Source organism: Amphiprion ocellaris, chromosome 22 (genome assembly GCF_022539595.1).
Source record: "Amphiprion ocellaris isolate individual 3 ecotype Okinawa chromosome 22, ASM2253959v1, whole genome shotgun sequence".
NCBI lineage: Eukaryota > Metazoa > Chordata > Actinopteri > Pomacentridae > Amphiprion > Amphiprion ocellaris.
The window spans coordinates 27,487,030-27,508,413 of record NC_072787.1 but is presented as its reverse complement, the minus strand read 5'-3'; the positions used below and the strand labels follow the sequence as shown (position 1 = coordinate 27,508,413).

The 21,384-nt window shown below is 37.5% G+C and overlaps 1 protein-coding gene across 1 annotated transcript in view; it reads right to left on the bottom strand.

The window, feature by feature from the left end:
- Nucleotides 1-21,384, bottom strand: part of scn5lab (sodium channel, voltage gated, type V-like, alpha b) — a 176,932-nt gene that overhangs the window by 114,655 nt on the left and 40,893 nt on the right. Inside the window, exons 2-8 of the mRNA XM_055007041.1 lie at nucleotides 20,047-20,211; nucleotides 18,903-19,046; nucleotides 17,529-17,646; nucleotides 13,885-13,975; nucleotides 12,922-13,050; nucleotides 4,318-4,409; nucleotides 1,686-1,928 (exon numbers count right to left, since the gene is read on the bottom strand). Coding sequence (XP_054863016.1) covers nucleotides 1,686-1,928; nucleotides 4,318-4,409; nucleotides 12,922-13,050; nucleotides 13,885-13,975; nucleotides 17,529-17,646; nucleotides 18,903-19,046; nucleotides 20,047-20,169 — 940 coding nt within the window. The 5' untranslated portion in view covers nucleotides 20,170-20,211. The remainder of the gene's footprint in view (nucleotides 1-1,685; nucleotides 1,929-4,317; nucleotides 4,410-12,921; nucleotides 13,051-13,884; nucleotides 13,976-17,528; nucleotides 17,647-18,902; nucleotides 19,047-20,046; nucleotides 20,212-21,384) is intronic.

The following is a 21,384-nucleotide window of genomic DNA, read 5'->3' as shown; positions in this document are numbered from 1 at the left end:
GATGCAAAAACAATGCTAGAATGACACATAAATGACGTAAAACATTCCTAAAATGACAGAAAAATGCTGAAACTGACAGAAAAGCGTTTAAAATGACAGATTGTTTTGTTTTTAAGCGAACTTTGTCTGAGTAAACAGTTAATTATTTATTCTAATTAAATGAGACGTGTTCAGTAAAGATGATTTTATTAGATGATTAATTAGGAGCTGAAATAAACTGAATCCTGACGGTTCTCACGGCATTTCCTTCTCTTAAAGTCCCAGAATAGCTGCTGACAGTAAAACGTTCTCCTAATGCTCCGTCTATTTATTCATTTCCAGTTTGCTTTGCCGTCCATCAGACAAATGTCCCCCGCAGGCTCCTGTATCGACCCCTAAAAGCCCAGAAACCTGAGAGCCTGACCTGGAACCGGGGATCAATGCTAAACATTTCCCATCAGGCCCCGTCGGCTCGCCGCGCCGTCCGAGGTTCGACGATGAGCTGATATTAGCGATCAATTTGTTCCCATCGTTTCGCCGTGTCAACTCACTTTAACGTCACGTTTTTATTAATACGTCCCCGATGTCACGAAATGACAAAAAAATATAAAACGATGCTAAAATGGCACAAATTTACACTAAAATGAGACAAAAAGTTGCTGAAATGACAAAAATTTGATGTAGACATTATTTAGTTAGAAAACAGAACTGGTAAAATCTGTAAAGTCTAAATAAATTCTGGAAGAAATAACAGTTAATTCATTAATTCATTGGTTAATGATTTCATTGGTTAATTAGTTAATTAATTGGTTAATGAGTTAATTGGTTAATGAGTTAATTGGTTAATGAGTCAATTGGTTAATGAGTTAATTGGTTAATGAGTTAATTGGTTAATGAGTTAATTGGTTAATGAGTTAATTGGTTAATGAGTCAATTGGTTAATTGGTTTTTGTGATGACGGTTCGGTGTTTTGGAGGAGAGAAAAAGAGCAGCTCTGGTTTCATCTGACGGCAGATTTAAGGGTTTCCTTAACCCCGACCTCGACCTCAGTGTGTGTGTTACTGTGTGTGACAGTATGTGTGTGTGTGTGTGTGTTTGTGTGTGTGTGTGTGTGTGTGTCTGTGTTTATACAACAATGTCCATGTAACATATATTATGTTCTCTGGTCAACCTGTCTGACACGTCAAACAGCGTGTCGTTGACCTCACATGACCTCTGCATGTTTGTGTGTGTGTGTGTGTGTGTGTCACACAGTCTCACACACACACACACACACACACACACACACACACACACACACACACACACACACACACACACGCCCGAACATACTAGAAGCAGGTCTGGTTCCACCGTCTCCGTCTCATGACAACAACAATCCTGCAACACTTTCTTTCACCACAAATATTCAGAAAAGCAGTCCTAAAACCAGTCCTAAACTAGACCTAAACCAGTCCTAAACTAGACCTAAACCAGTCCAGAACTAGACCTAAACCAGGACAGCGGAGACACAAGCAGAAAACAAATGGAAACTGCTCAAAGTTCAGAGACTTATGAAATTTTTCTGTCCAAACTCGATGTTCTTCACACAAGAACACGTCTGTTCTACGTCCCATTCCAGTTTCAACAAACCAGCCAAGCTAACAGCAGCACAACAGTTCCTGAACGCAGCAGTAATAAACCTGTAAAGCATCAAACAGCCTCACCTTCGTCATCGATGAAGTCCTTGATGGAGGTCCAGGTCTTGTTGTTGCAGTAGAAGGAGGCGTTGGCCGGCAGGCTGCCGTTGATGCAATGCGTCGTGCTGCGGACGCATTTCTGCCGCAGGTTTCCCATGAAGAGCTGCAGGCCGATGAGGGCGAAGACGCTCAGGCAGAAGACGGTGAGGATCATGACGTCGGCGAGCTTCTTCACCGACTGGATCAGAGCGCCGACGATGGTCTTCAGGCCTGAAGGACGGCCGGCGTTACAGCATTAACACAACAATCTGTGGCGTTTCACGTCATCTAAAACTACAAACACTCAGTGAAAACAAACAGCTAAAACACAGAAAGCTTCATCTAAATACACTGTTCTAGTTAAATAAAGTAATAATAATAAAAAATGGAAATAAATCCATGAATCTGGTGCCATAAAGATGGCAGCCAGTTGATGTCCACGAATTTAGTCAAAAATGATAGACCCAAATATTAACTAACACCATCAGTTTAATTTTGTTTTGTTTTTTGTTTGTTTTTAAGCTCAGACTAAATGGCAGCCATCTTTACACACAACGACATCAAAACAAAGCTGCTGTTGGGTGAAAACCTCAACAGGTTCATGAAGAAAAACCCAAAATGGATTCAATTAGCTTGATTTTGTTTTGTCTTTTTTTGAGAATTAAGGTTTTCTCAAAATCCTGTAAAGATCTGGGGACTAGTTGAAGAGGTCTGGAACTAACTGTAGAGGTCTGAGGACTCCATGTAGTGGTCTAATACTAGTTGGAAAGATCTGGGGACTAGTTGTAGATGTCAGAAGACTAGTTGTAAAGGTCTAGAAGCAGCTGTAGAGGTCAGAAGACCAGTTGTAAAGGTCTAACAAGTAGTTTTAAAGGTCTGAGGACTCACTGTAGAGGTCAGAAGACTAGTTGTAGAGATCTGGAACTAGCGGTAGAGGTCTGAGGATGACTTGTACAGGTCTAAAACTAGCTGTAAAGGTCTGGGGACGAGTTGTGGAGATCTGGAACTAGCTGTTAAATTCTGAAGAGTAGATGTAGACATCTGGAGACTAGTTGTACAGGTCTAGAAGCAGCTATAGAGGTCAGACGACTAGGGGTAGACATCTAAAACTGGCTGTAGAGGTCTGTGCACTAATTGTAGAGGTCTTAAAATAGGTGTAATATTCTAGAGACTACTTCTAGAGATCTGAGGACTAGTTGTAGAGGTCTGGAACTGGTCATATATGTCTGGAACTATCTGTTAAGGTCTGGGGACGAGTTGTTTTTTCAAGATTTTTTTTTAAGAATGAAGGTTTTCTCCTGTCAGCAGCACAATCACCAACAAAATTCAGCAAAACAGACTCCAAACCTCCTAAAACTGAATGTTCAGTAACAACACACATGAACACACGGTAAAAACAGCAGGAACAAAATACATCCGAACACAAAGGGTGCAGACAAGTTGACTGTCCTCGGCCATTTCTTACCAGTCAAAGATGACGCTTTCCTTCATATGTTTCATCACTTGAAAGCACTTTTTAGATGTTTTAGTTGATTCATTAGAAACAGACGCGATCCAGCTGTAATTTGCATCTGTCTTCATTGTTAGTGTGGAAGCACCTGTAAGCTAATGAAGGACTACTGTGATCAGTTACTGTCACGTTGCTACAACGTTGTAAGAGTTATAACATGTGTTAGACATTGTTATAACGAGGCCACTACAGCAGCATATTTTCAACACATGTCTATGATACTGTTAGCGCTGCATGCTAACATGCACAGTGGAAACAGACAGAGGCTCGCCAGCAGCAACACATCGTTTTAAATTTGCATTTGTTTTACCGTGGAGTGAAGAATCTGTCTTTTAAAACGGTAATGGAAAAGGAAAACTCTTTTCTTTTAAGGAACACTAAACCTGTTCAACCTCAACTTTGCCTCAATAATAACTAATTGACTGGTCATAGAGGTCTGAGGACTAGTTGTAAAGGTTTAAGGACTAGTTGTCGAGGTGTGGAACTACCTGCAAAGGTCTGAGGACTAGTCGTGGAGTTCTGTGGACTAACTGTAGCAGTTTGAAGACTAATTGTAGAGGTCTGGAACTACCTCTGTAGGTCTAAACACTAGTTGTAGTGGTTTAAGGACTAGCTGCACAGGTCTGGAACAGTACTGCATAGGTCTGAGGACTGTTGCAGATGTCTCAGGGCTAGTTGTAGTGGTCTGAGGGCTAGTTTTTGAGGGTTCAGGACTAGTTGCAAAGATCTAAAGACGAGTTGTAGAGTTCTGTGGACTAGCTGTATAGGTCTAAGGATTAGTTGTAGAGGTTTAAGGACTAGTTGCAGAGGTCTGGAACTAGCTTTATAGGTCTAAAAACTAGTTGTGGAGGTCTGGGGGCTAGCTGTAAAAATCCAGAATCTGAATCAGTCAGCAGGCTACTGGTGGTTTAGTTTCTGTTTGCTGAGCCTCTGTTGTCCACTCACAACCAGTTACCAGAAGAGTTTGCAGCATCTTCCTGCATACTGCCTCTTGAAGCGCTTGTGGTGGAGCTCAGCAGGAAGCATGCAAGAGGAGGTTTCAAACACTGAAGCTTCCAGCAGGCTCAGGCCAGGAGGAGGTTTTCTGAAATCCCTCCCCGGCTTCCTCACCTGGGATGACCGAGATGGTTTTGAGCGCTCGCAGCACCCTGAACGTCCTTAAGGCTGACACATTACCCAGGTCCACAAACTCAGTCACATATCTGCAACAAGCCGACAGAAGCACAACAGACACACAGAAGGGTTGGACCACAGTGACCAGCACAGAGGGATAGAAAGATGGAGGTCCAGCAGAGATACAGCAGAGATCCACTGTTCAGGAGGCGAAGTCGGACGGTCGAAACTGCTCACGACCAGACAGCTGGAGAAAAATGCAACTCAGTCACAGAGTGATGCCTGAGACGCCTGTTTCCCACATCTTTGGTCTTTTGACTGTTAATATCCACATTATTGACAATTTGGTGGGTTGATGTCCAAGTTTTTGACATTTTTGTAGATTAATAGCCATATTTTTGACACGTGTACCCAATAACATCTAAGTTTTGATACTTTCATAGGTTAATGTCCATTAATATTCAAGTTTTTGATATTTTCGTAGGTTAATATCCAGGTTATTGACACTTCTGTAGGTTAATATCTACGTTTTGGACAGTTTTGCCCAATAACATCCAAGTTTTTGATACTTTTGTAGGTAAATAATCAAGTTGTTGACTTGTTTGTGCGTTAATATCCAGGTTATCGACACTTTTATGCAATAATATCCAAGTTTTTGACATTTTTGCGCATTACTATCCAGAATATTGACACTTTACAAGGTGAATATCCAATTCACGTTTTTGACACTTTAACCCAATAATATTCAAGGTTTTGACACTTTTGTAGGTTACTATCCAAGTTTTTCACACTTTTGTGCCTTAATATCAATGTTTTTTGACACTTTTATCCAATAACAGCCAACTTTTTGATGTTTTTGTTGGTTATTATACAGTGTATTGACACGTCTATGTGGTAATGTCCAGTTTATTGGCACTTGGAACTAAATATCCAGGTTACTGACACTTTTGTGGGTTAATAGCCATATTTTTGAGGCTTTTGTGCATTCATATCCATATTTTTGACACTTCTGTCCAATAGTACCCAGGTTTTTGACATTTTTGTGGGTTAATATCCATATTTTTGACACTTTTATCCAATAATATCCAAGTTATTGAGACTTTTACGGGTTAATATCCATATTTTTGACACTTCTGTAGATTAATATCCACTTTATGGACAATTCTGTGGGTTAATATCTATGTTTTTGCCGCTTGTACCCAATAATATCCAAATTTTTTACACTTTTGTGGGTAAATATCCAGGCTATTGACACCTTTTGGTTATCCCAAGAGCCAAAAACAGAAGTCCAGTTCCATTTGACTTAACACTCGGGATGACCATGACTACTTTAGGCCAGTATCTTGACTGGAAGATGTGTTGCTGCCATTGATTCTCCAGTTATCAAACACATGTTCAGTTTCAACAGATCTGACTTTTCCTTCTTTACTGGTTGGTTAATACAGATCAGGTGACCCGTGAGCCCTGACTGGGCAGACTGGGAGGTGGGCTGGTGCTGCAAGACATGGCAGACATGGGACGAACAAGAGAGGACGTTCACCACGAAACCACGATGACGGGTGTGTTTTTAGCTTGTTTTTGTGCCGTGTCGCCCCCTGGTGGTGGTGAGGCCTTACCTGGGATCACTGAGATAGTTTTCAGGGCTCTCAGCACTCTAAAGGTTCTCAGCGCCTGCAGGTTCCCTACTTTGATAAACTCTGTTAACAGCCTGTAGGGGGCAGTGTGGTGGTTGTCAACATACAACAAAAGGAGACAAACACAACAAAGTTTGAAAATGCTGCGGTGGTTTTAAAGTCCACTCCTGACTCGTGAGAGCGGGAACAGTACACCAAATCCGAAATGAACCGTCTGTTAGCATCAACAGACATCTGGGAGGGTTTATTTGGGATCTGGTGGCGCTGTTGGTCGCTCTGACGCAAACAGGAAGTTACAGATCTGGAAAGAAAGAAGACGTCAGAGAAAAATGTAAAAAATCAGAGAAAATCTAATTTTCAACACAGACATTCTGAACATGGTGTGAGTCAGGTTAAAAATGATGGATGATCACCAAGAAGCATCAGTTTCACACCTGCACACTAACAGCTATAGCTAGCTAAAGTTAGCCACAGCTAGCCTGAGCTAAAGCTAAAAGTACTTTTTTCACTTGATGAAACTGAATTTTGTTTGTATTGTGGAAAACTGCTCCATTATCCTGAGTATCTAGTGATTATAGTCTTAATATTTTTACTATTTCATATGTATTTATTTTATAATGAATCTCAAAGGTTTTCTGATTGTTTTTATTAAAATAAAACAAGGAAAATCTATGATGGAATATGATAAGATCCCAGTTACCATAAAATAGATGTAAAAACTTGATATAAATCAATTGTGAAACAGAAATGTCATTTGTAGACTTTATTTTGTCTTTTTTATGGTTAACATGGAAATTACTCTGGTTTTTGAGTGATTCTAATAGAACATGACAATAAATGAACAGTTTGTTCAATCATCTGTGCATTAATATCCAGATTACTGACACATTTATCCAATAACATCCAAGTTACTGACACTGTTGTGCATTAGTATCCATATTTTTGGACATTTTTGTATGTAAATATCCAAGTTATTGCCATTTTTGTACAATAATGTTCACATTTATGATGCCTTTCCATGAAAATGTCCAAGTTTTTGACACTTTCATAGGTAAATATTCAACTTATTGATACTTTTGTGTGTTTACTATCCATATTTATTACACTTTTACCCAATAATATCCAAGTGAGTTGAGTTTTGACACTTTTATTCAATATTTTCTGTTTATGATGCTTCTGTATGTAAATATCCAAGTTTTGACATATTTGTCCAATAATGTCCATGTTTATGACACTTTTCCATGTAAATATCCAAGTTTCTGACACTTTCGTAGGTAAATATCCAAGTTATTGATACTTTTGTTCATTACTATCCAAATTTATGACCCTTTGATCCAATAATATCAAAGTTTTTGACACTTTTATCCAATAACATCCACATTTTTGACACTTTTATCCAATAAAATCCTTATTTGACACATTTATCCAAAAACATCCAAATTTTTGACACTGTGATCCAATAATATCCATGTTACTGACACTTTTGTGTGTCAATATTCATGTTTTTGACAGTTTATTTAATAATATCCATGTTCTTGACTCTTTTACATAGACATTACTTACAGTCTTCGTTTCTTGGCTAAGGTCAATTAATATTTTTTAAAAGCAATTTTAATAAAACGTGACCATAAATTAAAAGAAAATTATTCATAACATTTGCTTAAAATATGTTAAGCTGCTCATTTTTAGGGTTTATTGTGATTATTTAACATCATGTCTCATAAATTACGCTACAAATGTTCTTGTTTGAGGTTCTGCTTTTGTATAAAAGTGGAAATTTTTTGTAAAATTAACTGTAATTGAAACTAAATCCGTTCTCGTGTCCAGATGTTAAACCTCCGGCAGAACATTAACGGCTAAACGCGATCCGGGCTGTGAAGGTTCTCTTTAGATCCAAACAGATGAGAGGCACCAGGCGACGGCGGCCATTTTGGCTCCCCGGTGGGATGGAGTCATCTGATCCGAGCCGCTAACGGCCTCCATTACGGCTCATGTTTCAGCGGCGATGACTGATTGGATTACAGAGACGAGCAGCAGACCAAACTGGGAGGAACAAAGGACCAGTTGTGCTGCTGCTGAGGATCCTGTGGAACGTTTAGACGTCAAAACGGGCAGATTTCTAACATTTATATGTTTAAACTAACGCTGTTTATGGTTCTCGGTTATTCTTGGTACTTGGTTTAAAATTAACTTAAACGCAACACTTGGTGTCAGAAATGTGGAAAATTACACACATTTTAAAAAGACACGCCAGAAATTGTTGTATATCTGTGCCTTTGTGTCATTTTTTTTGCATCTTTTTGCAACATTTTTGTAATTTTTGCATCAGTTTTGCAGCTTTTTGTGTAATTTTTACATATTTTTGTACCATTTTTTGGGTCTTCGTGTCATTTTTACATCTTTTTGTGTCATTTTTGCAGCTTTTTATATAATTTCTACATCTTTATGTGTTATTTTGTGTAATTTTCTGTCAATTTTGCATCTTTTTGATAGCTTTGTGTCGTTTTAGCATCTTTCTGTGTCACTTTTTACCTCTTTTTGCAACATATTTTGTATCATTTCTACATCTTTATGTGTAATTTCTGTTTGTGTCCATTTACTGACCATCACTCTGGTTTTAATAAAGCTCTGGTACAGAGGCGGTGTGTGTGTGTGTGTGTGTGTGTGTGTGTGTGTGTGTGTGTGTGTGTGTGTGACTTATGTGTCCCTGTGCTGCTAAAGGTCCACCTGACTGAAGGTTCAAGGACACACACACACTGTGTTAGTGTGTGTTTGTGTGTCATTGAGGTTAATGGAAAAATCAACACGAAACAATAGAAGAAGAAATGAAGGAGGTTTGAGGTGTTCAAGTATTTTAAAAGGAAACTGTTGACATACTTTTTGTAATTTTTTCTAATTTTTATTTATATTTTTTGTTTGTTTGCAACATTTGAAATTTAATGTAACTTTTATTTAATAATTTCACAAAATTTAGTTATTATTATTATTATTATTATTGTTATTAATAATAATAATAATAATAATAATAATGACATTTAATCATTTTACTGCATGTTCAGATCAGATATTTATTTTTACATGAATCGCTCTATTTTTTTTTGCAATTTTTAATCAGATTTATTGTATTTTTTATTTGTTTATGAAGTCTGAAATTGCATATTTTTCAAACAATTAATTTATGTAATTGTATTAATATTTTACAACAAAAATACAGAAATAATCAGGAAAATTCTGGAAATTTCTGATTTTTATTTTTTACTTTTTTTTTTTTTTTTTAACGAAAATACAGCCTTAATTTTACATGAGTTGTTTTTGTTTTTCCTTTACAGTTTATTCTTTTAAATATAACATTCTTTTCAAGACAAAAAAAATACATATTCTTTTAAAAAATTATTTAATGGTTCTTTAAAACGCTCAGATTTTTACAGTCATTTTACATTAGACATGTAAAATGTGCTTTTTATTTATGGAATTTTACTGATATGTTTTTTAAAAAGAAGAAAATTGTGCGAAAGATGCATATTTTTTAGAATGATTTTTCAAATATGAGTCAAATGTTTAAAAATACATTTTCTTGTTGAAAACATACATTTTCTTTGTTTAAAAAAGACTTTTCATTCATTTTATTTTCAAGTTATTTTTACACTAAACACGCGAATTCATAATTAATTTAAGTCATTTCAATAATATTTCAGAGCAAATATACAGAAACAAATCTGGAAAATTCTGGGAAAAAAAATATGGTTTTGAAACCATACATTTTTGGAACTTTTATTTTCTCGCTATTTTCCATTCAACATCACAATCTAATTATGTAATTTTATTGATAGTTTATATAAAAAATACAGAAAAATTCTAGTTAAAAAATAAGAGGAAAATGTGCAAAAATTCTGATTATTCTTTTTTTTAAATGTACAATTTATAAAAATGTCCTAATGGGCGACGGTTTTTGACGGATATTTTCTGTTTGTCGTTTTTACAAATCTGAGTCTTTTTATTAAATAATCGAGGTTCTTTTGTTTGACAGAATGAAACATGAAGCAGCTTTTAGATTCTGTTCTCTAACGGCCGATTGGTCCTTTAATGGAACCGTTTCTGCCTCCAGTTACGTAACGCCGACGTCCCACTTCACCTTCAGCGCTACGCCGCCCGCTAACCTCCAGCCGAGCCTCAGGGTCAGTATCGATCCCATCGGTTGGTTCCTCCTGCAGCCGCTGATTGATCGCCGCTGATCGCCGACCAAACCCCAGCAGCTCAATTAGCGGCGGATGGAACCAAACGTTGGTCATCGACGGAGCTAAGAGGCCGTTTCAGGCTCCGGCTGACGGAGCCACGCTAATTTATGAGCTCAGGTCAGGAAGGCGCGCCTTTTTAAACCTGGGGTTTTAAAAACGTGTCACGGAGTTCCGTTATTCTGTTTTTATCCACCGGATGAAGTCGTTTTAGTCACACGAAGGCTGCTGTTTGGAAACGACACTGACGGATGCAGAAATTTACACATAAAGATGTAAAACTGACACACAAATACACAAAACTGACATAAAAAGATCCAAAAATGACACAAAAGAGACAGAAATTGCAAAAACACGCGAAAAGGACAAAAAAAAGAAATAAAAACTACATGTAAAGATGCAAAAATGACACAAAAAGTTACTGAACTGATCCAAAAAGTCTCAAAACAAGACAAACAGATGACACAAATAGATTCACAAATGACACAAAACAGGCAGAATTTGCAAAAAGACACAAAAATTACACATAAATACAGAAAACTGACAACAAAAGATGCAGAATCACACAAAAAGTGACATAAAAAGATTCAAAAATGACACAGAAGTTGCTAAAATGATCCAACAATATCCAAAACAAAAGTGACACAAATAGATACACAAATGGCACAAAAAGGCACAAGAATTACACATAAAAATGCAAAACTGATGCTAAAAGATGAAAAAATCTGAAAAAACACAAAATTGACAAAGTTGAAGAAATGGCACAAGAAAAATCTAAAACTGACACAAAAATATGTAGAAAAAAAACAACACAGATCCCAATAAATGACACAAAAATATACAAAAATCACACAAAAAGTTGCTAAACTGATCCAGCAAAATCCAAAACATGACAAAAATGACACAAATAAATGACACAAATAAATGACACAAAACAGGCAGAAACTTCAAAAAGACACAAAAATGACACAGACAAAAATATACACAAAATAACTGGAGAAAATGGCAAAAAAAATGCAAAGATGACCAAAAAAATGACACAAAAAGGCATCAAAGATGCAAAAAAGATACAAAAATGCAAAAATCTGTCACAAAAATTATCATGATGCAACACTAAAAAGACACAAAAATGATCCACAACTGAGACTAAAAGATGCAAAAATCAGACAAAAAGATGAAAAAAAACACAAAATAAATATTATTTTTAATTAATATTCACATTATAATTTTGATATTTAATAAACATTATTTTCTGCACTGTCGTTTTACATGATTTTCTGCTCATTTTGCATATTTATATTCTCATTTTTCATGTTTTTGTGCTCATTTTGCATCTTTTTGTGCTCATTTGCACATTTGTACTGTTCAAATGTGTATTTTCTTGTCATATCTGTCGCTTCTCTGTTCTGTGGAAAAACTGCCCTGTCTAACTCATTTTGCAAAAAAAAGATTTAAAATGAAAATGCAAAAGATGCTAAATGACGCCAAAAAGATGCTAAATGACAGCAAAAAGATGCTAAATGAGGAGAAAAAGATGCTAAATGAGTGGGTATAATCTAGTTTAGCAGCTAATACTGGATGCTGTGGACTGTGAGCAGTATTTCAGGTTTCTGCTTTTATTCTTTGATGATTTATCCTCTCTCTGGCTGATCTGTTTTGTCATCAGAACTCGTGAACCAGTGGAAGTTTTCCGTTTTTATGCGTGGGAGCAGCAGTAAAGTTTGCAGAAAGCCGCCTGCTTGGGTTTAGGCTTTAAGACGAGCAGAAATGACACACAATGAGAAGCCAGCTTCTCCTTACTTTGCACACATCGGCTTTGCAAACTGACTCGGAAGCAGAATTTAATTTTTTTTCTGCGGCTGCTGAGCGGCGGGAGGCTTCACGGACATCCGTTATTTTTAATCCCATCAGAAGAACAACGGAGCCCGTCGACACTTCGTCCTCCTCAGCCTCTTTACTGCAGCTCCAGGAGGCTTTTAGACACCCCTACATCCAGGATTTAACCCCTAACCAGCCTCTTTACTGCAGCTCCAGGAGGCTTTTAGACACCCCTACATCCAGGATTTAACCCTAACCAGCCTCTTTACACCAGGTTTAACCTCACACACAAGGAAAACACTTTTGTTCAGGTCTTTTTTGATTTGTGGAAACAACAACAACAACAACAATGGTGGCAAAGAAAAATATGAACAAAATTAGTGAGTGAGAAGAAAACAAGGACGACTCCTAGAACTCTGGAATCAATGAAGGCTTGTCATAGATTTATTAAAGGTCTTCTGGAAATAGGGTCAAATCTGCTGCTGGATCATAAATATACGAACACAAACAGTAATATTTGGTTAAACATCTCGTCTTGGTTTTAATCTGGTTCGACCCCTCTGGACTCTATACCTACCGTCAGGCATGGAGGTGGCAGTATCATTATACCATCAATTTAACTGACTCAAGTCGGAGTCAGAAACACAACAATAATATTGTATAAGACGAGAAATCTTGTTGAACTGGAACAGTTCTGGTACCGTTCAACCAGATTTGCTGTGTTTCTGACTCCAACTTGAGTCAGTTAAATTGATGGTATAATGATACTGCCACCTCCATGCCTGACAGACCACATTGAAACCATAAGAGATGTTTAACCAAATGTTATCGTTCCAGAGTCCTAGGAGTCGTTATGAGCTCATCACTGACATGATAAACGTGGTCTTGAAGTGGACATAAACGAGTTTTCAACTCACGCCATGACGATGACGCTGAAGTCCAGCCAGTTCCACGGATCCCTCAGGAAGGTGAAGGGTCCGACACAGAAACCTCTCGCCAGGATCTTTATGAGCGACTCGAAGGTGTAGATACCTGTGAAGGTGTACCTGAGGAGGAAGTGGACAAGCAGCAGTAATAAAACATATCACAGCAGGTCAAATGGACAGCTTTAGTCCAACAGAGAGAATGGAATTTAGTGTAACGACGCTGAAGAACTAAATTGGGTTTATTAGTAGTAATAGTGGCATGGGCTTCGGGGTTCTTCACACTTGCATGTTTGATCAGGTCTTGCCAGCTACTGCCGAGTCCCATTTCAGCGATTGATGGGTCCCGCCATAATGTGCTGAGAATTTCTCCAGTCTCTACCCTAAACTCATTCTCTCTCGCACTAGTATCCTTTTCTGGCCTATTCTATTCTATTCTATTCTATTCTATACTATCAAGACACCCACAATTATGGTGCTCAGTACCATTTGTTCATTTATTATTGAATCTCTTTTTCTTTTGTGTTGGTTTGGTTTTCTTTTCTTTTTTCAAATTTTTATTTATTTTTTTTTTATTGATGGGCAGTTAGTAGTTGGGCATAACACACCACCTTACAATCTTTAATTGCAATAGCAACGCCTGTTATTTTCTATCCCTGTTCGTCCTGTTCGTCCTGTCCAGTCTTTGTTTCCCCCACACATCACTGAGGTGTAGCACTGCCCTCCCTGGCTCATAATAGGGAATTCTAATAAAGAATATCTGCTTAGCTTTCAGGGAGGGCCGGTGATGGTCACACACATGCACTAAATATTAAAATATTTGGCTGCAAGACTAAAATATGCATCAATCTCATATAATGTTGACACCTCTTTTGTGGAGTTAAACAATGAGAACAAATGCAGACAAAAAAAAAAAAAAAAAGTAGTAATAGTGGCAGTTCTCTCAGGTGTACTCACTCCAGGTACTTGGCCCAGTACGCTGGTTCTGACATGGCCATGAAGCAGCAGTTGGTCAGGATGGTGCACATGATGAAGAGACTGAACAACGTGAGCAGCAGTTAAAGAGCAACACAGCCAATCAGACGCCTAGGTGAGTCCAGGAGTGTGTCTAGGTGTGATCAGGTGTGTTCAGGTGTTTTCACATGAGTTCAGGTGAGTTCAAGTGTAATCAGGTGAGTGTCCAGGTGACTTCAGGTGCATTCGGGTGTATTCAGGTGAGTTCAGGTGTAACTAGGTGTGTTCAGGTGTGTATTCAGGTGAGTCCAGGTGTAAGTTCAGGTGTGTTTAGATGGTTTAGGTTCACATTTTTTCATCTTTTTGTGTGATTTTTGTGTCTTTCGCATCAGTTTTGCATCTTTTTGTGCATCTTTTTAGGATATTTTCAACATTTATTAGTGTCTTTTTGTGCCATTTTTGTGCCTTCATGCTGTTTTCACATTTATTTGTTTCTTTGTGTCTTTTCATGTCAATTTTGGATCTTGTTGTTCTTGCACATTTTTTGTGCTATTTTCACATCTGTGTATTTTTGTGTCTTTTTTGCATCTTTTAGCGTCAGTTTTGCATCTGTATCATTTTTGCACCTTTTTTGTCTTTTTTGTGTCTTTTCATGGTATTTTTACACTTATTTGTGTCTTTTGCATCTGTTAGTGGCAGTTTTGTGTCTTTTGTGCTATTTTCAAACTTATTAGTGTATTTTCTGTCAAATTTGGATCTTGTTGGATCATTTTTGCACCTTTTTGTGTCTTTTCGAGCTATTTTTCCAATTACTTGTGTCTTTTTGTGTCAGTTTTGGATCATTTTTGCATCTTTTTTGTGTCTTTTCATGCTATTTTCGCATTTACTTACTCTTTGTGTCTTTTTTTTAAAACCTTTCAGTGTTGGTGTTGTGTTCATTCTCCCCCTGTCATGGTTTGGGTGGAGTTTCTTGTGGGGAGAGGATCAGAATCGCTTGAGTTTTGTGTGATTTGCAGCTTTTAGTGGCTGCAGATTCTAAAAGAGGAGTTTGGTCTGTAAATGTGGAAACGTGTCTTTGCGGCGCGGCGCTTTAACGTTTCTGATTTAATGCCGGTTCCCCATTACAGCTAAATAAAGACGAATGCTAGCGTGCAGCAGATTAATATTCCATTAGCAGCTCTGGTGGGAGAAGCAGCCTCCACTCGCTCTAATCATCACATAATGGGAGCAGCAACTTTTCAAAGTGTCAGAAAATATCACCTCCACCTGGCGCTGGCCTGTCAATCACGCCCAGGAATGAATCATAATTACTGTCATTTGGCAGAAGGAACATTGTGGCTGCTGAGCGACGCCCAAACGCAGCGCAGAGTCGGCGCTAACTGTTGACGAAGCTGCTGCCGGCGGCTAATTGTGGCTGCCGCTGTGGACCTCCCAGGCCACCGTAGCTAATGTCATTACACCTCCCACATCCTAAACAGTGAGCCAGACTCTGCATTTTCACCAGAGGAAAAGTAAAAAACACCAAACTGAGAGTTCAGAGTCACTTCATGGAAACAGTCTCGGTTTTATGTGGTTTTATGTCATTTTATGTCGTTTTTTTGGGCATTTTTGTGACATTTTATGTTGTTTTGGGGGATTTTAAGTCATTTTATGTCATTTTTGTGAATTTTTGAGCCATTTTATTTCATTTTTGGGTGTTTTTAGGTAATTTTATTTTATGTCTCATTTTATGTAGTTTTGGTATTTTTGTGTCATTTATTTTTTGCGTATTTTTGTGCCATTTTATGTTGGTTTTGGATTTTTTGGTGTGATTTTATGTCGTTTTTATTTTTGTGTCATTTTATGTAGTTTTTGGGTAATTTGTACTATTTTATTTTATTTTTGTGTCTTTTTCTGCCATTTTAGGTGATTTTTTTTAGGAATTTTTGTGGCATTTTATGTCCTTTTTGGGTATTTTCAGGTCATTTTCTGTCATTTTTGTGTCATTTTATGTAACTTCAAGATATTTTTATCCCATTTTATGTTGCTTTTGTGTCTTTTGTGTCATGTTTGAAATTCAGTCAGATTGTGTGCTCCTGTGTCATTTCTGTCTGTTTTTGTGTGTCTTTGTGTGTTTTCTCACCATTTTAGTGTTGTTTATGCCGTTCCTGCAGCTTTTTATGTCTTTTCAGGCCATTTTTTGTCCTCTTTCTGTCGTCTTTTTTGGACCTCATGTCTTTCACATCTTTTGTGTAACTTTTTGGCACGTTTTAGTGCCGCTTTGTGCCATTTTTCATCTTTTTTAGTCATTTGTGTGTGTGTGTGTGTGTGTGTGTGTGTGTGTGTGTGTGTGTCTGTGACAGCTTGTCATAGTGGCGCCGGGCAGAACTCCAGGACTTACTTCATCACACACACACACACACTTGTGAGGCGCAGACACACACTTCAGCACCACAACTCCCCCCGACACACACAGACTCACAAAGCGACGCCTCGTGTGCGACCTGCTCGGCCACTTATCGTGTCGCCGCCCGATGGCCCTCGACACGGTAAAAATAACCAAGTGTGAGGCGACTCGTGGTGTGAACAAAATGTGTCAACGAGGCGTTCAGGGACAAACACACCGCTGGACATTCAGGCTCACATCTGGATTTACGGGACCGAGTCTGGAAAAACGCATCGCCAAGAAAAAGAAAGGGTGAACATAGAAAAAATCTGCAAAAATTCTACTTTCCGACGGTCCTTGAACTACTCATCTGTGACGTTCAGTTCCATCAGTAAAATCAGACAAACGTGAGAAATCATTTTTATCACTTTGTGTTGTTTTTGTGTCGCTTGTTTCTATTTTTTCTGTCATTTTTGCATCTCTTAGTGTAATTTCTGATTAATTGTTGCCTCTGTCTCATTTACGTGTCTTTTGTGACATTTTATGTCTTCTTGTGTAATTTTTGTGTCTTTTTGTGCAATTTTTGTGTATTTTTGGTCTTTTTTTATGCCTTTTTGTGTCTTTTTATGAGATTTTTATGCCTTTTGTATATTTTGTGTCTTTTTTATGCCTTTTTGTGTCTTTTTATGGCATTTTTGTGTCTTTTTGTGCAATTTTTGTGTATTTTTGGTCTTTTTTTATGCCTTTTTATGTCCTTTTTGTGTCTTTTTATGAGATTTTTATGCCTTTTGTATATTTTGTGTCTTTTTTATGCCTTTTTGTGTCTTTTTATGGCATTTTTGTGCCTTTTTGTGTCCTTTTGGTGTCTTTTTATGCCTTTTTGTCTTTTTTATGACACTTCTGTCTTTTATGACATTTTTATGCCTTTTTGTGTCTTTTTATGCCTTTTTCTGTCCTTTTTGTGTCTTTTTATGACATTTCTGTGCCTTTTATGACATTTTATGCCTTTTTGTGTCCTTTTTGAGTCTTTTTATGACATTTTTATACCTTTTTATGACATTTTTATGTCATTTAGTGCCTTCTTTTGTCATTTTTTCATTTTTTGTCTCTTTTTCTGTCATTTTTGCATCTTTTTGTGTAATTTCTGAGTTATCTTTGTGTCATTTTTGTGCCATATTTATCCCTGTGTTATTTTTGGCATGATTTTGTGGTGTTTTGTGTATTTTCGTGTCATTTTTTGATGTCTTGTTGTTCCTGTTCTATGAGTGGGCTGAAGGATATGAGTGGACGAGGATCTTGATGGCGATTCTTCGGATCGGGTGGAACGGACTGAAGACGTACAGAGCCGACGTGGCGCTGAAGCGGAAGATGGCCTTTCCTTTGTTCAGGACTATGAAGGTCTGACAAAAAAACAGACAAAACACGACGTGATTCAGCTGCACTGTAAAAATTTTTTTTACAGATATTACCTGCTTTGATGAATTAAAAATAACACAAAAATCCCATTTTAGAAAACTATAAATTTACTTTTTGACTGCAGAAAAACAGAATAAAACTATTAATAATATCCACATCAGAAATCTGCCATTTTTCTTTATAAATGATAGTTTGTTTTTTTTGCAATATTTGACTGTAAAATTACCAACTTTGCTATCTAAAACTGCAAGTGTCTAATTATTTCACAGATACTTGCTGCTATTTAAATCTGTTTGGAGAAGAGAAGGTGAGGCCTTTAACCCCAAGAACACCAAACCTACTATCCAGCATGGAGGCGGCAGCATCATGCTTCTGGACTGGTTTCAGACTGGATGTTGGACTGGTTTTGGACTTTTTGGGACTGGTTCATGTTTGGTTCCAGGCTTGGTTCTCCTGGTTTTGGATGTGATTTAAAGTTGGTTTGGGTTTTATTTTAGTCTGGATCTGGTCCTGGATCAGGACTGGTTTCAGATGGTCTGGGACTTTTTTAAAGGACTTTAGGTTTGGTTTTGGTCCAGATTTTGTACAGGTTTTTGACTTTTTTAGGACTGGTTTCAAACTGTATTCTGACTGGTTCTGAACATTTTTTGGACTGGTTTAGGTTTGATTTTGGTCCTGGTTTTAGACATTTTTAGGACTGGTTTCAGAATGTCTTGGGCAAGTTTTAAACTTTTTTTTAAACCTTAAGAACAGCAAACCTACCACCAAGCATGGCGGTGGCAGTATTATGCTCTGTGGAACTGGAGATTTACATGAAGTAAATGGAATAATGAATAGTATTAGACTAGATTAGATCAGATTACATTAGATCAAATTAGATTATGATAGATTATAACAGATTAGATTACATTTTCATATTAAACTATATTATTATGAAGTAAATGACATAATCATGGTTCAATAAAAGGAATCATATTTGCCTCCTGGTTTAACTCTACTGACTCACACCTTCTGTTCCTCTTTATAAATACAAATCAGCTCTTTATTGTTCACCTCCATGTTTCTTGTTATATTTCATCGTTTTTCTCTAACTTTCTATGAATTGTGTTGATTGTTTTTAGTCTTACAGCATTTTATGTCACCCTGACGGTAAACCAAGTTATATTTTCATCCTAACCCAGTGTTTTACCCAGTATTTTCCCTCCTTTCTGATGTGCTGCAGGAGCTTCCAGAAACCTACCCTGTGGTCTTTGAAGTAGTACGGGTCGATGTCTTCCAGGGGAACACCCACCAGGTGAGATGGGATGTCGGCGAAGATGCGTGGCAGCTGTTTTCCAGCCTCCAGGTCGGGCCGGGGCCGGGGGATTTCCACATCGCCCAGGTCCTACCGACACAACACAGTTTGTTTCCCACTCAGGTTTCCTCCTTTACTGCCAGCATTGGTGGAGTGTGAGTTACTCCCTTTTAGTGTTTGTTGAGTGTACGTTACTTCCTGTTAGTGTTTGTTGAGTGTACGTTACTTCCTGTTAGTGTTTGTTGAGTGTACGTTACTTCCTGGTAGTGTTTGTTGAGTGTACGTTACTTCCTGTTAGTGTTTGTTGAGTGTACGTTACTTCCTTTTAGTGTTTGTTGAGTGTACGTTACTTCCTGTTAGTGTTTGTTGAGTGTACGTTACTTCCTGTTAGTGTTTGTTGAGTGTACGTTACTTCCTGGTAGTGTTTGTTGAGTGTACGTTACTTCCTGTTAGTGTTTGTTGAGTGTACGTTACTTCCTGGTGGTGTTTGTTGAGTGTACGTTACTTCCTGTTGGTGTTTGTTGAGTGTATGTTACTTCCTGTTGGTGTTTGTTGAGTGTACGTTACTTCCTGTTGGTGTTTGTTGAGTGTACGTTACTTCCTGTTAGTGTTTGTTGAGTGTACGTTACTTCCTGTTAGTGTTTGTTGAGTGTACGTTACTTCCTTTTAGTGTTTGTTGAGTGTACGTTACTTCCTGTTAGTGTTTGTTGAGTGTACGTTACTTCCTGTTAGTGTTTGTTGAGTGTACGTTACTTCCTGTTAGTGTTTGTTGAGTGTACGTTACTTCCTGTTAGTGTTTGTTGAGTGTACGTTACTTCCTGTTAGTGTTTGTTGAGTGTACGTTACTTCCTGGTGGTGTTTGTTGAGTGTACGTTACTTCCTGTTGGTGTTTGTTGAGTGTACGTTACTTCCTGTTGGTGTTTGTTGAGTGGACATTACTTCCTGGTAGTGTTTGTTGAGTGGCCGTTACCTCCTGGTAGTGTTTGTTGAGTGTACATTACTTCCTGTTAGTGTTTGTTGAATGTATGTTACTTCCTGTTAGTGTTTGTTGAGTGTACGTTACTTCCTGGTAGTGTTGAGTAGACATTACCTCCTGGTAGTGTTTGTGGCGTCGGGCCTCCTCCTGGGCGATGCGCTGCTCGATGGCCGCCAGGGAGTCCGGCGTGAAGCGCTGAAAGCTCTCTGGTCCCATTGGAAACACACAGCCAGCCATCTTCTCATCCTGATCCTGCTGCTGACTGGCCCAGATTACCAGCTGCAACACACAAGAATCAAAAATGGCCCAAAATGAATCATCAAAGTTTTTCTGCAATTAACCAAAATGTGGGCGAAATGAAAAAAAATTGCCCAAAAGTCATAAAATTTGTCCAAAATGAATCAAATTTTGCCAAAAAAATTAAACAATGTCCACAATGAATCAAAATATTCCCAAATGTCACTAAATGTGTCCACAATTAAACACAATTTGTCCAAAATGAATCAAAATTTGTTCAAAATGAATAAAAAATTCTCCACAATGAATCAAAATTTGTCCAAACTTAAAACATTTTCCGCAATGACACAAAATGTGCCCAAATGTCACCAAATTTGCCTCAAAGTTAATAAAACTTTGTCAAAAAAAACAATTGAACCGTGTCCAAAATTAATAAAAAAAGTCCAAAAATGAATCAAAAATTTTCCAAAATAAGTTAAAATATGTCTAAAGTGAATCAAAATTTACCCAAATGTCACTAAATGCCTCCAAATATCACCAAATTTATCCAAAATGAATCAAAAATTTTCCACAATGAATTAAAATGTGGGTGAAATGGCTCACAATTTGCCCAAATGTCACCAAATTCGCCCGAAACTTTATCAAATTTTGTTCAAAAAATCATTGAAATGTTTCCAAAACGAATTTAAAAAATGGTCTAAAATGAGTCAACATGTTGAAAATGAATCAAAAATGTTCTGCAATGAATTTAAATGTGAGTAACATGACTCAAAATGTGCCCAAATGTCTAAATATTTGCCCAAAATTTTATCGAATTTTGTTTAAGGAAACAAAATATGTCTGAAGTGAATCAAAATGTGCCTAAATCTCAAATTTCACAAAATTTGTCCGAAATTAATCAAAAATTTTCCACAATGAATTAAAATGTGGGTGAAATGACTCAAAATGTATCCAAATGTCACCAAATTTATCCAAAAGGAGACAAAACTTATGCAAGATAACTAAAAAAAACTCACCAACAGTAATTATCTCTCTGCATTTCTACATTTACCATGTTTAGTTCTCTTGTATGTTCAAGGATTTACTTTTTTAGTGTTCAGATTACTGTATACATCATTTAAAAACGGTGATGATCATCTTGTGGTCCTCAGCAGCTGTAATCAGATCATCAGTCCGCCTCGTTAAGTCCAGGCTGACGTCAGACTGATAAAACTC